This window comes from Macaca fascicularis, chromosome 1 (genome assembly GCF_037993035.2).
Source record: "Macaca fascicularis isolate 582-1 chromosome 1, T2T-MFA8v1.1".
In the NCBI taxonomy this organism is placed as follows: domain Eukaryota; kingdom Metazoa; phylum Chordata; class Mammalia; order Primates; family Cercopithecidae; genus Macaca; species Macaca fascicularis.
Window position 1 is genome coordinate 21,153,130 of NC_088375.1, and position 15,748 is coordinate 21,168,877.

Sequence of the window (15,748 nt, forward strand, 5' to 3'; positions counted from 1 at the left end):
TCACAAATCACAAATGATCTTAATGGCATCTAGAATGGTGAATCCTTTCCAGAAGGTTTTCAGTTTACTTTGCCATATCTATAAGTGGAACCACTGAAGCAGGTCTAGCCTTATGACGTATATTTCTCAAATAATAAGATTTGAAGTTTGAAATTATTCTTTGATCCATGGGCTGCAGAATAGATGTTGTATTAGCAGGCAAGAAGCAATATTAATCTCCTTGTAAATCTCAATCAGGGCTCTTGGGTGACTAGGTACATTATTAACAAGCAGTAATATGAAATAAATCTTTTTTTCCTGCTCTCAACAGAGTCTCAATAGGGAGCTTAAAATATTCAGGAAACCATGCTTTAAATAGATGTGCTGTCATCCGGGATTTGTTGTTCCATTGACAGAGTAGAGGCAGAGTAGATTCAGCATAATTCTTAAGGGCTGTAGAATTTTCAGAATCTTCAATGAGCACTGGCCTCAACTTAAGTCATCAGTTGCATTTTCCCTAACAAGAGTCATTCTGTCCTTTGAAGCTTTGCAGCCAGGCACTGTCTTCTCTTCTCTAGCTATGAAAGTCCTAAATGACATCTTCTTTCAAAGGAAGGTGTTTTGTCTACATTGAAAATCTGTTGTTTAGTGTAGTCACTTTCATCATCTTAGCTAGAGTTTCTGCATAATCTGTTGCAGCTTCTACCTTAGTACTTGCTGCTTCACTTTATACTTTGTATTAGTCCATTTTCATACTGCTATAAAGAACTGCCTGAGACTGGGTAATTTATAAAGGAAAGAGGTTTAATTGACTTACAGTTCAGCTTGGCTGAGGAGGCCTCAGGAAACCTATAATCATGGCAGAAGGCAAAGGGGAAGCAAGGCACCTTCTTCACAAGGCGGCAGGAAAGAGAAATGCCGAGCAAAGGGGGAAGAGCCCCTTGTAAAACCATCAGATCTCATGTGAACTCACTATCAGAACAGAATGGGGGAAACCACCCCCAGAGTCCAATTACCTCTACCTGGTCTCTCCCCTGACACGTGCCTTGCTTCCCCTTTGCCTTCCGCCATGATTGTAAGTTCCCTGAGGCCTCCTCAGCCAACCTGAACTGTAAGTCAATTAAACCTCTTTCCTTTATAAATTACCCAGTCTCAGGCAGTTCTTTATAGCAGTATGAAGGGATTAGGGGGATTATAATTCAAGATGAGATTTGGGTGGAGACACAAAGCCTAACCATATCACACTTTTATGAAAGATGGCTTCTTTCCTTAAGCCTCATAAACCAACCTCTGATAGCTTCAAACTTTTCTTCTTCCTCCTGTCTCTCAGCCTTCATATAATTAAAGAGAGCTACTGCCTTGCTCTGGATTAGGCTTTGGTTTAAGAAAATGTTGTGGCTGATTGGATCTATCCAGACCACTCAAACTTTCTCCATATCAGCAATATGACTGTTGTGCTTTCTTATCATTTGTGTGTTCACTGGACAAGCACTTTTAATTTCCTTCAAGAACTTTTCCTTTGCATTCACAAATTGGCTGTTTGGCACAAGAGGCCTAGCTTTTGGCCTATCTTAGCTTTTGATATGCTTTCCTCACTAAGCTTAATCATTTCTGGTTTTTATTTTAAGTGAGACATTTGACTCTTTCTTTCACTTGAAGGCTTAGAGGACATTATATGGTTATTAATTGGCCTAATTCAAATATTGTTGTATCTCAAGAAATAGGCAGGCCCAAGGAGAGGGAGAGAGATGGGAAAATGGCCGGTCAATAAAGCAGTTAGAACACACTCAACATTTACTTATTAAGTTTGTTCTCTTATATGGGTGTGGTTCTTGGTGCCCCAAAACAATTACAATAGTAACATCAAAGATTACTGATTGCAGATCACCATAATAGATACATAATTAAAAAGTCTAAAATATTGAGAGAATTACCAAAACATGACAAAGACACAAATTGAGCACATGCCACTGTTAACAATGGCACTAACAGGCTTACTCAATGCGGGGTTGCCACAAACCTTTAATTCGTCAAAAACACAGTATCTGCAAAGCATAATAAAGTGACGTGTAATAAAACAAGACTTGCTTATATACAATTGATATGGTTTGGCTTTGTGTCCCTACCCGAATCTCATTTTGAATTGTAATCCCAGGTGTTGAGGGAGGGAATTGGTGGGAGGTGACTGGGTCATGGGGGTGGTTTCTCCCATGCTGTTCTCATGATAGTGAGTGAGTTCTCATGAGATCTGATGGTTTTATAAGGAGCTATTCCCACTTGGCTTCCTTCACTTGCTCTCTCACCTGCTGCCATGTAAGACATGCCTGCTTCCTCTTCCACCATGACTGTAAGTTTTCAGAGGCTTCCCCAGCCATGCAGAACTGTGAGTCAACTAAACCGCTTTTCTTTAAAAATTATTCAGTCCTGGGCAGTTCTTTATAGCAGTGTTTAGAACGGCTAATACAATAATTATGTGGAAGAGATAGTAGTTATATATAATGGGAGACTAAGTAAAAGAAAGATCTGTATGAAGTGAAGTGGAAACTGAAGGACTGGTGAAAGAAGTGGTAGCCGAACTAAATTTGGCTAGGTTGAAAAGAGGGCAAAGGGAATCCTAAATGGAAAAGGAGCAAGGCGCACAGAGTAGAAGTAAGCTACTAAAAACGACAGCTATATGAACCAGGATTGTGTAAGGAAGCTAGCCTGATTAAAGCAGAGAATACATTTTAAACAGTACTGGATGATTATGTCAGATAAAAAAGGTAGATTGTGACGATGTGAAAAATGGATTACTAGACAGGAATCTGGACTCAAGCAGATATAAGAGCATTATAGTTTCTCACACAGGGAAGAATCCAAAGTGAAAACATTATTTTGTACTGGTAAGTAATGTGTCTTAACTTTTGGTTGTGAAAACACAGGGTCTGACAAGTGCAAGTATTCCATGAAGTCTGGTTGATGGCGTGATGGCTGCTGTATTTGTAATCCACACAAAATCTCTGCAATACCTGCCAAGTCTGATTTATCTTGAGATTAGAATCTTAGTTTAAATTTCTACTTTCTACTTAGCTAACCACCTGCATTGTTTCCCATTCTGCTTTCTGTCTTTCAACCTAAAATAAAAATATAACAGGGTGAAATAAAATGTACTAATTCCCCATACACCGTTACACCTGGGCTGTGGTAAGGGGATCAACAGTGACTTCAGGTAAATAGTTCAATATCAATCAGGGTAGAAATGGCTCTTAACACAATATAGTCTGGTTTGTTCTAAAGAAATAATGGCACAATTATGTTATTATAAATTCCTTATGTAGAAAAATAGTTATTTTCTTTAAAAAATTAATCATCAGGGTAGAATAAATAGTTAGAAGTGTTTTGTTTTAGTTAATATTAACTCTAGGAGAAAATCTTTAGACGAGCCCTAGTCAATGAACGGAACAAGAGGCAACTAGCAATCAACAAATCACTAAACTGTGAAATGTTTAAGACAAAGGAAGAAAACTGAGAACTTTATTCTCTCTTTGGAGTGACAGGTTCTAGGAAAGGGATAGGGGAGACCCTAGAGGCTGCCAGAAGAATGTAAAAGAGTCAGGAATGAGAAAATACATATGTAAGACATTTCTGAAGGCCTAGAAGGTCTGTGTGTGACTGCCAACCCACCCAAAGGCTTATCGAGGGAGAGAGACACATAATCCCTTGAACAACAAAGCATAGCAAAGAAATTCAAAGTATCCAATCAACTAAATTCTTCCCCACGGAACTGAGGAACCCTTCACAGGTCTATGTATTTTGTGTTGTACTGTAGGGAAGTGGTAGAATAGTAGGTATCCGGGCATATAATCCTTTCTAGAAGGATTCAGGGATAAAATCTGTAGAACATAAAAAGGGTCTGCTGCACAGATTACAAAAATTAACACTGCCTCCTCCAGTGTAAGGGTTTGAAATTAGGAAGCACAGTAGAGGAGCTAGGCACAGAGCTTCTAACATTAATTACTGGGGTTCAACTTTTGTCTTCCTGGTTTCCTAGATATATGACCTTGAGCTAGTTGTTCCAGTCTTCTTAAAGTAAATATGATATATGTGTATATGTGTGTGTGTGTGTGTGTGTGTTTATAAATGGAATGGGAAGAAAAACTACTTCATGCAGTTGTTGTGATAATTAAATAAGGTAATACATGGAGAAGACCTGGCGCCTGGTACATCTTCTGTAAATATGCACTATCATTATTATAAAATATTGTATAAAAGGTGAATAAATGTAAATTATCTTAACAGATTGTCCCAGGAACAATATTCAGGTATTAATTTTGAATATATATGGTCAACCTATGTTTGCCAGGTTGAATTTGCTTAATAAAGAGTAAAGAAAAACTGGCGGGTGATTTTTCCAAAGACTAAAGATGAAATGAGATAATATTACTTGGTACTTATATAGAAATGCATAGACTCAGACCCCTTTTTGAGAAAACAGAATTAGAAAAAGATGTAGAGAACTTAGAAGCGATTTTCTCCTAAGGGTCCATATTAGAAAATTCACTCTAGACAATATAAATCACTATCATAAAGAATTCATGAGAATAATAACATGGCACCAGAACTGTGACAAAACACCAATGAAACAAAACAAAACAACAACAACAACAACAAAGAAACCTACTTATCCCCAAACTTTTCTGATTTGTGAGTTATTATGGGTTTCACTTTTTAAAAATTCCCCTTCTGCTATGGCATGAATGTTTGTGTCTCCCCAAAGTTCGTATTTTGAAATTCCAACTCCCAAGGTGGTATTAGGAGGTGGGGCCTCTGAGAAATGATTAATTCATGACAGGAGCCTTCATGAATGGGACTAGTGCCCTTAAAAAAGAGGTCCAACAAAGCTCATTCATGCCTTTCATTATGCAAGGGCACAGCTAGATGTCATGTATGAACCAGAAAGCAAGCCCTCGCCAGATATCAAATCTGCCAGAGCCTTGATTTTTCTAGCCTCCAGAACTGTGAAAAATACATTTCTGTTGCTTATAAGGTACCCAGTTTGTGGTAGCTTGTTAAAGCAGCCTGAATGAACTAAGACACCTTTCTAAAATGTGTTATAACTGACTAATTTAAAAATTAGAGTACAATCACTGCTCGGGTGACAGGTGCAATAAAATCTCAGAAATCACTAATAAAGTACTCAATCATGTAACCAAAAACTACCTGTACTCCAAAAACTATTCAAATAAAAAAATTAGAATACATTAATATCAGTATTTTTCCTGAGAATCTCATTAACTCCTTTGAAATAACTGAAAAATAGCACTAGATATTGTAATATGGATATTGAAAATATCCAGAATATAAAAATTGAATTTAGGCTGGGTAAGTTGGCTCATTCCTGTAATTCCAGCACTTTGGGAGGCCAAGACAGGAGGACTGCCTGAGGCCAGAAGTTCAAGATCAGCCTGGCCAACATAGTGAGACCCCATCTCTGCAAAAGAAAATTGAATTTTAAAAAGTCACATTAAACAAAAATTTTGAAGAATATTTAATTTGTTTCAGCTGATAATTCCTAAGATTCTCTATACTAACTATATTAAAATAATAGAACTTGCTGGGAAAGTTGGGAAAATGATACTAGAGAGGTTAGAGTATAATATAGCAACTTTTTGCTTCCTCAGATCTTATTTAGAGTTCATCACAAATTAGCAAAGAATAGGTACTTTATAGTTCCAAACTAAGAATTCCATGTGAGTCCTTAACAAAGATACTGTATTACAAATGTACAGCTCAGTTCTCAAATCCACTAAAAAAGATGAACACAGCTGAGAAGTCAAGTGGATTAACAGGCTTGTAATGATTAAAGGGTAATAAAAAGCAGATAGCTATTTTGAATTCAATGCTATTTTTCTTCTTAAGCCTGGGCTCTAAACATGTATTCTAATGCCAATAAATTTAGAATCTATTTTTTTTTTTATCCAGAACATTCTGTTCAATGTTTATCACTCTAATTTACTTATATAAAAGAAAACAAAATAAAACTTTCAAAATATGTAAGGTTAACATTAATGCAACAGCGCCACCCAGTGAATATGCTGTATATTCAAAAGTGTTACTAGAATTTACTATTTTCTTTAAATACTAATGTGTACTTTCAAAATATCTATGGCCTCAACCATTTATATAAAATTATACACTACAATACTAACTCAAAAATATATAGAAGCACTATGCATTTTTACTTTTCCATTTATAACTACAGTTAAGATGTGCTTTCTGATACTCGTGATTAAAGGGTTTTGAATATTAAATGCTACCTATGTTGCTACCTATGTCAGCAAGCCAGAAATGCTGGCCGATAGGAGAGATGTATCATTATTTCCTCTTGTATGAAATGTTACGCAGGCATAAAACAATGGCACTTGTTTGCTTTTGTAGATTTTGTATATATCTGATAATACAGTACATAGTTTCAAAGATTTTCTGTCTCATGCCCTTACTATAAAATGTGTGTTCATAATTTCACTACCTCTTGCTATTACTATTCCTAATTCATATAAGTGAATTGAATGATGGCATCAATAATACAACCACAGAATTTGTAAACCAATCAATAACGTAATGTGGTGCTTCAGCACAAGAGTTTGAGGCTGCAGTAAGCTATGATGACACCAACCTGGGCAACAGACTGAGACTCTGTCTCAAAAAAAAAAAAGCTAATATGATATAATATCAGATAACATGTTAATATTCTACTCTATAGTGACTAGAACATAGTTGGAGTATTGCTTTTGGTATTAAGTCCATATAAATCTACTAGAACACTTTTTATGTCATCTTTTTATTTCTCATGAAATAGAAATACATTGGAGGAAAAGGCAAAAGGAACTAAAATATATTCAACAAAATGAACATTTCTTTTTCACTCTGACCTGCTAGATTCCCTCCTCAGAAGCTACTACTATTACTTTGTTAGATGCATCATGTCTCAAAAGGAGTTCAGTTCAACAACAAACACTGATTGGGTGTGCAGTTTGTACCAGGCATGGCGTTGGGCATTAGAACATCAAAGGTCATTAAGAACCAGACCTGTGTGATAGTGGAGACAGGCACAAAACAGATCATTTCAATATAACATAAACTTTTATTTTTTTAAGTATGCAAAGAATCCATCTCAGACCTCTCTTCTTGAGTTTCAGAATCATTCATCCAATTGCCGTGTATCTGGACATGGTATGTTTCACAGGCATGTTAAGCTAGACATGTTCAAAACTGAATCACCAGTTACCTCCCAACTGAGTCTGCCTCTATGTTACCTAAATCAGAGACTGGCATCCCATTTATCTGGGTACTCAAGCCAGAAAATTTCATTTGTACTTATCAAGCATCTCCAGCGTATAAAGATTTGTGCTAAGCTGTGAATACATGACAGCAAATGGGGTAGTCCCTGTCTTCACTAAAGCTTGTTGAAACTCTGTCCTTGATTTATCCCATTTCTGCCCTCACAATTCAGCCAGTCACCAAGTTTTGCCATTTCTACTTCCTAAAATTCTTCTGAGATCTATTTCTACCCACACTGGCAATGCCCCAGTATAAACTGCCATCTTTCTTTCCCTGGTTTACTACAATTATCTCCTAACTGGTTTCCTTCTTGCTGGTATTGCCACCCTTTGAGTTCTTTTTCTCAGAGTAGTGATTCATCATTTAAATACTAACCTAATCATGTTGATACCATTCAAAGGTACTATTAGCCTTAAGAAGGAGTCCAAAGTTTGTTACATCATCACTAATGCTCTTCATGATCTGGTCCCTATTTGCCTCTCCACCCCTGTCTAGAATCTCTCAGTTCCTAGACTGTGTTCTTCTTCATAAACATTGTTAGCCTCTATCTAGAACACTTGTCTTTTACCCTTTCAATTCCTAGCTATTCTCAAGCATGGAGCCAGTAAGACTGAACTGCCTTTTTTTGATTTTTTTTATTTTTTTCCCTATGAGAACGTAAACTCTGTCAGGAAATTATTAGATTGGTTATTGCCATATTTGCTTTTTCATTATTACATTTCCAGTATCTAGCTTAGTATCTAGCATAAAATAAGGGTTCAATGAATATTTTCTGAATGAATCCATGAATGTCAAGAAAGCAGAGAAAAGTCAACTAACTCAGACTATGGAATAAGGAAAGGCTTCTTAGAAGAACCCTAAAAAATTAGTAAGGATAAAGAAGAGTCAGCCAAAGAAAATAAAGACAGTCCAGACAAAGTCAACAAGAATGTGAAAGGTCTCAGGTGTAAAGCAGCCTCATGAATGCGAAGTGGGTAGGATGGGAGATGGTACTGGAAAGGGAAACAAGACTGGGAAGGAAAAGAGTGGCAAGATGATGAAGACCCTAGCACACCAGGCCATGGAGGTGGACTATCTTGAAGGTGACCGTGGAGGGAGATCAGAAATTTAAGGAGGCAAGTGAAATAGATTTACATTTGAGACTGGTCATTCTGGCTGCTACTTACAAGATGGATTTGGTGGTGTAGGTGGGGGTGGTAGTAGTTACAGCTGGAGGCAGTGAGATGAGATAGAATTGGGAGTACAAATGAAAGCAAAGGACAAAAAGAGTTTGAAGGGCTCATGAGCCTCCCAAATGTCTGAACTTCAAAGAAGAGGTTAGGAATAGCAGTAGTTTTAGAATCCATGAGCAAATAGGTTAAAACAATGAGTAGATAGTCCTCACAGGGAAGACACAGACAGAAAACAACTCAAGGTTGGAACTTTGGGAAATACTATTTAATGGGTAGGCAGAGGAAAAAAAGACCCCCAAGAAGCATGAGACAGGTAGAAAAAGATGGGAAAAATGCAAAAGGAGTTTCAAGGAGGGTTTGATCAATGACACCAAATGCAGAAAAGAGGTCTAGAACAAGAAACAGTGGTCATACATTAGTGGAGGAAGTACGTTACATTTTCTGAGACAGACAAATAAGACAGGTGGCTATATGTGGCATTGACAGAAGTGGAGAGGGAGGAAGTTATATATTGTATGATGGCTTTAATTTTCTCAATTAACTGGGAAAAAAGTATTGGGATTGTCTGTGGCCCCTACGGAATCTCTATTCATAAGAATGGGTGCCTGATGGCAAGTAGAGTGTAGGACCCAATCAGTATTTCACCTATTCCTACATTAGACCAAGTGAATCAACTTTTTGTCCCTATTGATCTGTTAAACAAAGTAGATATAACAATTTGGAAACCCTGTCACTTAAAAAAAGAGATTTGTTTAAAGCACTAGATATCACAGCATCACCACTTGGTGAAACCCTGTCTCTAGTAAAAAATACAAAAAAACTAGCCGGGCGAGGTGGCGGGCGCCTGTAGTCCCAGCTACTCGGGAGGCTGAGGCAGGAGAATGGCGTAAACCCAGGAGGCGGAGCTTGCAGTGAGCTGAGATCCGGCCACTGCACTCCAGCCTGGGCGACAGAGCAAGACTCCGTCTCAAACCAAAAAAAAAAAAAAAAAAAAAAAAAAAAAAAAAGATAAAGTCCTAGGTGCAGGCTGCCATGGTCTCTTTGGAACACCCCCCATCTTGTCACTCAAAGGTCCACTCAGTCCTGATAGGTCTGTCATCCAGAATTTAAAGTGCAGTCTAGAAAAGGAACATGAAATTAAAATTAGAAAGGCAATAGACACAACAAATTGCAGATGCATATGAACGTGTTATGTGCTTGAAACATACCTTTAAGACTACTCTGGTCACTTTCTATTAAAGAGAGGAATTTAGGCTGGGAAGAGGAATGAGGAAAGGGTAAAGTTTGTGAGAAATCACTGAAAGTTACAGGAAAGGGAAATTACTGATGATAAATTAAGGGCTTGTCAGGAATCCGGGAAAGAGCTGAAGATAGAGACTGACAATCTGTCATATGTCACTTTGTGTCATTTTCTCCAGTGTTTCCAGTTAAGGATTTATAGACAAGATTCAGGGACAAGATTTTGACAGGCACCTGGGTCAGAGGCATCAGACACAGGAAGTTTGGATGCTGATAAACCATGTAGACTAGGCTGTGAAGGGAGGTATTAGCAGGAGGGCTGACAGGGAAAATGAAATAGAAGGGCAAATGTAGCACATGTGAGGGTATAAAATTATGATGCTACAATCATAAAGAACACTGAAGTTTTCTGCAATTGTCAGTGTTTTTATAGGTGATAACAAAACTCTTAGACTAATGTCTAGGGTGAGAATTCTGATGTTCTACCTTCTATCTTACACTGACCAGTATCAGGCAATGAAAAGTTTTTAAAAGTCAGATTTAACCTTCTATTTAATTAATTTGAATAAACACTCATTTTTTAAACAAATAATGTACTTCTAATATAACTATTTATCACATCAATAGTAATATTAACCCCCAAATAAACAATATTTATTGTCGATACAACAAAATCGTCATCTTGCTCTTTTCTTCCTTTGCCTCATTTTTCTCTTTCTCCAAGTTCCATTCTAATCTTGGCTTTCACATAAATCGCTTGGTTTTTTTGTCTCGATTCTCAACAACAACTTAGACATTTGTTAAGCACTTGCCACTTGCAAGATATTTTACTAGGGACCATGTATAAATAATAACAGTCAAAATAACAGCTAATATTTATCAAGTACTCATAATTTTGCCAAGCACTTAATTAAGCACTCTACGGGAACTAATTCACTTAATCTTCATGATACCCTATAAAGTAGAACTGTTATCCCTATTTTAAAGATGCAGAAACCAGCTCAGTTAGGTTAAATAGCTCGCCTAAGTCCACCTGGGTAGTAAATGGTGTAATCAGGGATTTCAATCCAGCTCCCTCTGACCGTAGAGATGTGCTCTCAGTCACTACACTATGGTTCCCTTCCCTGCCTCTAAGGACATATGATTTGGTGGAAGTTATGCACGTATAAGTAATCAATTTGATTTGGCAAGTGTCAATAAGACAGGTCTCTTTTTTCTGCTTTCCTCACTGACTCTAATATTTTTTAAAAATCTATTTTCTTAACCTCCTTTTGAGTCTTACTAGATTCCGACTTTGAGACTTACATCAGTAAATAGACATTGAAAGATAAAAGCCCTGAACTAATGAATATGAAATGTATTTTTATTTAAAATTGGTATAGACTTCACTATCAGGTTTGGTCCTTCAACCCACAGGACAAAGCACCGGTATTTGTCTACATTCAACACAAGCTTTCTAGCACTTTTTTCACATAATTCAGTTCAGGTTCCCCATCCAACACACGACTGTCACCAGATGATGCTATACCCTGTGACCAGATACAAGTTCTATTATGTCCTCTCGTGTCCCAAACCTCAATAAAACTTAATGGCTTTCTCCCCTGATAACTAGGCCTGCCGTGGTTTCCTAACTTGTATTAAGTGCAGTGTTTCCATTCTTGCCAAAACAAACAAAATACCATGTAAAAAAATACAGATTTCAGGGCCCCTTATCTGAAGAATGCAACTCACTCAGGAATGTTGAAGTTTGGGGAACAGTTCAGTGGTGGAAAGCACCTGATGTTCCTGGCTCCTCCTGAGGGCTGATCGAAGAGGGAGAAGCTAAAATCACGAGACCTGGTTTCTACTTTAGACAGTACCACCTACTGTATAACTTCTAACAAATCACTTCTCACTGAGTCCAGTTTTCTTATCTGTAAAAGCGAGAGGATTTGACCAGATGAATGTTACGTTCCTTCCACCTCTTGAAGTCGTGCTTATGAGCACAGAGTCAGAGGATGTGTGTTCACATGGAAGCTATGCTACTTGTGCGCAGATAACTGCATTCTCTGATTCAGAGCCCTCACCTGAGGGGATGATAGTATCTCTCCACTCTCCCTTTTCTCCCCTTTAATGAAATCTAAATGAGATGATGCTGATAAACATCTAACAGAACCCGGCACATAATCAATGTTCAACAAATTATTATTACTCTGGAATTCTATAAATTACCTCTGCACTTCCTCCCTTGTCACCCTGAACTTAGTGAAGTTTCCTCCACTTGGTTTTTGCCCTTCAACTCGGACCCAGAAAACGCGCTCAACGCCGGCGGAAGTCACGCTAAGCTGGGCTATAAATGCTCAACCCCGGTCTCTTCCCCGAAACCCCGGCGCTTCCACTTCCCGCAGTCCGAGGTTCCGACTCGGCGCCAGCTCCGCGAGCAATGGTTCCGCGCTGCGCCCTGCCCATTCCATGACAACTCCAGCCCCACCTGCCTGGCGGCTCTTGAGCCCAACCGGCATCCGTCGCGGTTGGACGTGGGCTTGCCGGAACGAGGCGGGACTTCCAGTAGGAGGCGGCAAGTTTGAAAAGTGACAACGGTCGACGTTTGCTGATTTTTTACTTTGCTTGTAGCTGCTCCTCGAACTCGCCGCCTTCCTGTCGGCGGCCGGCACTGTAGGTGAGCGCGAGAGGACGGAGGAAGGAAGCCTGCGGACACCTTCGCCATCCCAAGGCGCGGGCAGGTGTCGGGACGCAGGGCTTGGCGGTGTTTTTGTTGTGCTCAGCGGTGGGAGGAGGCGGAAGAAACTAGCGCCTGGGAGGTGAGGGGCGGGCCCATCGTTACTTTTTATTTGATTTTAGTCCCAGAAACAACCAGAGTTCAGTTCCTAAGAAACTAATGGGTGTTTTCTGGTGCAGCATAGACCAAAGAAGACGAGCTTGAGCTGAAATTGTTCAACTTAGGCATACATTTATGTGTGATTTTTGGAAAGGAGGTGGTGATGTGGCTTCTTTGGCTGCAGATGCTTGTCAGCTTTTTACACATCTCCGTTGCCAAACGTTTCTTAACCAAATCCAAAACCATGAATGAAAGGACAAAAATATCACTTTCAATGCACGTTCAAAATTCAAAGGAAGAGAGCAGCGTATATATAGCACTACGCATGCGTAACGCTATCATTTTTTTTTTCCCCTTTTTAAAGTTCAAGGAACGTTTTACTTAATTCATTGAAGTTGGGAGTCATTTCTGTTTATTTTTGTTTAATCTCTGCCTCCTGGAACTGTGATGTCCACAAATAGTTTATTTTAACAAAACAAAGTGTGTAAAATTTAACTGATAATACTTTTAGTATCTACTCTGCTCAGCATCGTGGTGCTGCAAGTAAGTGAGAAACCAGAGGAATAATTAGCAGTTAATCTCTGCTACTCGTTAGACAGAGTATTACTGCGTATATATGAAGTCATTTATATACTTTATCCCACCCAGGAGCTCAAACTGTGTAGTTGGAAAGTGTCTTTCTTCATCTCTCGTTAATGAATAAATTGTAACTGAAATGGTACTCCGAAAGAATGATAGAATTTGGATATTGGAGGAGGTTCCAAAAGGAAATACTGGAAGTTTGGGAAAGTTAGGAGACTAACTTGGAGCACAAATTTCATTCAATTATTAAAGGTTTTGGAAGCCTAGCAGAAAAATTTGAATTTGATGTGGGTAAGGTAATTGAAGTATTTTCGTACAAATATTATATGATGCATTAAGTGTTTTTTATAAGGATTAATCTGATAGTAGAGTGCCAAATATTAGAGAAGAGAGGAACGAGTGATAATAATTTTGAAGATACTTTACACCTATGCTTTCTATTGCAATATTCTGTAATTCAGATGCAGGTTCTTTGGAAAAGTGACTTTTTCTGAAGTCTTTCTTTGGTCCAGTCCTTTTATAAACAACCTCTAAGTCTATGACTTACATGAAAATGTAGAATGCATATTTATGCCAAAGGGGACATCTGATATGTGATGCATCAGAATCCAAAAGATCCCAGCTCTATGGCCTGGCAAGGTAGCTCATGCTTGTATCCCAGCACTTTGGGAGGTTGAGGTGGGAGGATCACTTGAGCCCAGGAGTTCAAGACTAGACGGGGCAACATAGACCCCATCTCCACACACACGCAAATTAACAGGGCGTGGTGGTGTGTGCCTGCTGTAGTCCTGGCTACTTGGGAGGCTGAGGCAGGAGGATAGCTAGAACCTGGGAGATCGAGGCTGCAGTGAGCTGTCATTGTGCCACACTGCACTCCAGCTTGGGTGACAAACTGAGACCCTGCCTCAAAGAAAAAAAAAATTAGACAAAAGGTCCTAGCTCTAACAGGAAAGCTTGCAATCATGAAATTTAATGGTAGAAAGTCCAAATTCTTGCTTAAGGTTCAAATGATCAGTTTATACAACAAGAACACAAGTGACCCAGCAGATGTGACCAAAAAAGAGGAAAAGAGGGAAAAAAAAGAACAGGGAGAAGCCGTCTTGATACAAGATGGTCATGGTGAAGTTCTTGGAGTTTCAGTTGATCAACAAGTGCTACAGCAGAGGCCATTAATACTGTGCCCTAGACAGACCATGTCGTATTCAGTTTGGGCACTACATTTTAAGAAGACATTTACAAAATAGTGTGTGTTACAGGAAGATGAATAAGATAGTAGTTTCTAAAACAATGTCGTTATAAGGAGTATTTTAAAGTTACATATAGCCAAACATAAACAAATTATACTTACTTTAAAAAAGGGAGGGCTTAGCAGAGGTGTAATAGCTTTCTTCACATTTTTGAAAATGGTGTCATGTAAACAGAGATTAATATATTCTATTTAGTTGCAGTGACTGGACCGAGAGGTAAAATTACAACAAAACATATTTCCACACACTGTAAGGAAGAGTTATTTAATTTGGAATCATAATAAAGTGGGAAAAAGTTGCATTGAGAGTGAATTCTGTGATGATGTCACATGTTCAAACTGAATTGGGAAGTTATTTGTTAATCATTATTTAAAATGGCTTCCATTTATTAGAGGTTAGGCAAGTTGCCAAAGCTCCCGTTTTTAACCCTAAAATTCTGAAAAACATTAGGAGCCTAAAGAAATAGATTCTCAGAATTGTGGGCCATTTCAATGTATTTGCAAAATTGAATATATTCACATTGGGTCTCTAAGATCATTTTGCTTCACTGGAGAGTAGGGGATCTGAAGGTAACACAACAGGTATTTAAGGGAGTGGCTGAGCAGTGGCTGCTATTGCTGCTCATTTCCCTCTTGCTGTTACTACTGCTATTTTTGTGGTTACAGGGAGAGATACGAAGAAAATGAAAAGATCCTGGAATCTCACAATGTAGTGTCAGAGTTCTTTAAACATAGTTTTGGTACGTTGCAACTAGTATCATAACAGGGTTAAATGCAAGGCTCTAGGACAAGGTTTTCTTTCTTTCTTTCTCTCTTTCTTTCTTTCTTCCTCCCTTCACTTCCCTCCCCTTCCCTCCCCTTCCCTCCCCTCACCTGCCCCCTCCCCTTCCCTCCCCTCCCCTTCCCTTCCCTCCCCTCCCCTTCCCTTCCCTTTCCTCCCCTTCCCTGTCCTCCCCTCCCCTCCCCTCCCCTCCCCTCCCCCCTCCCCTCCCCTCTCCCCTCCCCTCCCCCACCCTCCCCTCCCCTCCCCCACCCCTCCCCTCCCCTCCCCTTCCCCACCCCTCCCCTCCCCTCCCCTTCCCTTCCCTTCCCTTTTCGACACAGGGTCTCTATCACCCGGGTTGGAGTGCAGTGGTGCAATCTCTGCTCACTGCAACCTCTACTTCCCAGTCTCAAGTGATCCTCCCACCTCAGCCTCCCAAGTAGCTGGGACTATAGGCATAGGCCACCATGCCTGACTAATTTTTAGGTTTTTTGTAGAGATAGGGTTTCATCATGTTGCCCAGGCTGGTCTTAAACTCCTGGGCTCAAGCGATCCACCTGCTTTGGTCCCCCTCAAAGTGCTGAGATTACAGGTACAAGGTTTTTTAACATCAGCATTTATTGACCTTT

General features: G+C 39.2%; 2 protein-coding genes across 7 annotated transcripts in view; one reads left to right on the top strand and one right to left on the bottom strand.

The window, feature by feature from the left end:
• LOC135972020 (uncharacterized) overlaps nt 1-12,508 on the bottom strand; it is a 54,616-nt gene extending 42,108 nt beyond the window's left edge. The window contains exons 1-3 of one of the 4 annotated variants that reach the window (XM_074000673.1): nt 11,922-12,508; nt 11,442-11,512; nt 9,476-9,589 (exon numbers count right to left, since the gene is read on the bottom strand). In XM_074000673.1, the coding sequence (XP_073856774.1) occupies nt 12,040-12,417 (378 nt within the window). In that variant the 5' untranslated portion in view covers nt 12,418-12,508 and the 3' untranslated portion in view covers nt 9,476-9,589; nt 11,442-11,512; nt 11,922-12,039. Of the gene's footprint in view, nt 1-9,475; nt 9,590-11,441; nt 11,624-11,921 lie in introns of those variants that run through there. The other 3 variants (XM_074000592.1, XM_074000631.1, XM_074000558.1) reach the window with 3 other exon arrangements.
• The window catches only part of NUF2 (NUF2 component of NDC80 kinetochore complex), a 33,442-nt gene continuing 29,950 nt past the window's right edge, over nt 12,257-15,748 (top strand). The window contains exons 1-2 of one of the 3 annotated variants that reach the window (XM_005539832.4): nt 12,257-12,369; nt 15,023-15,096. The gene's annotated coding sequence lies outside the window, so the exon portion shown is untranslated. Of the gene's footprint in view, nt 12,512-15,022; nt 15,097-15,748 lie in introns of all 3 variants that reach the window. The other 2 variants (XM_005539831.4, XM_005539830.4) reach the window with 2 other exon arrangements.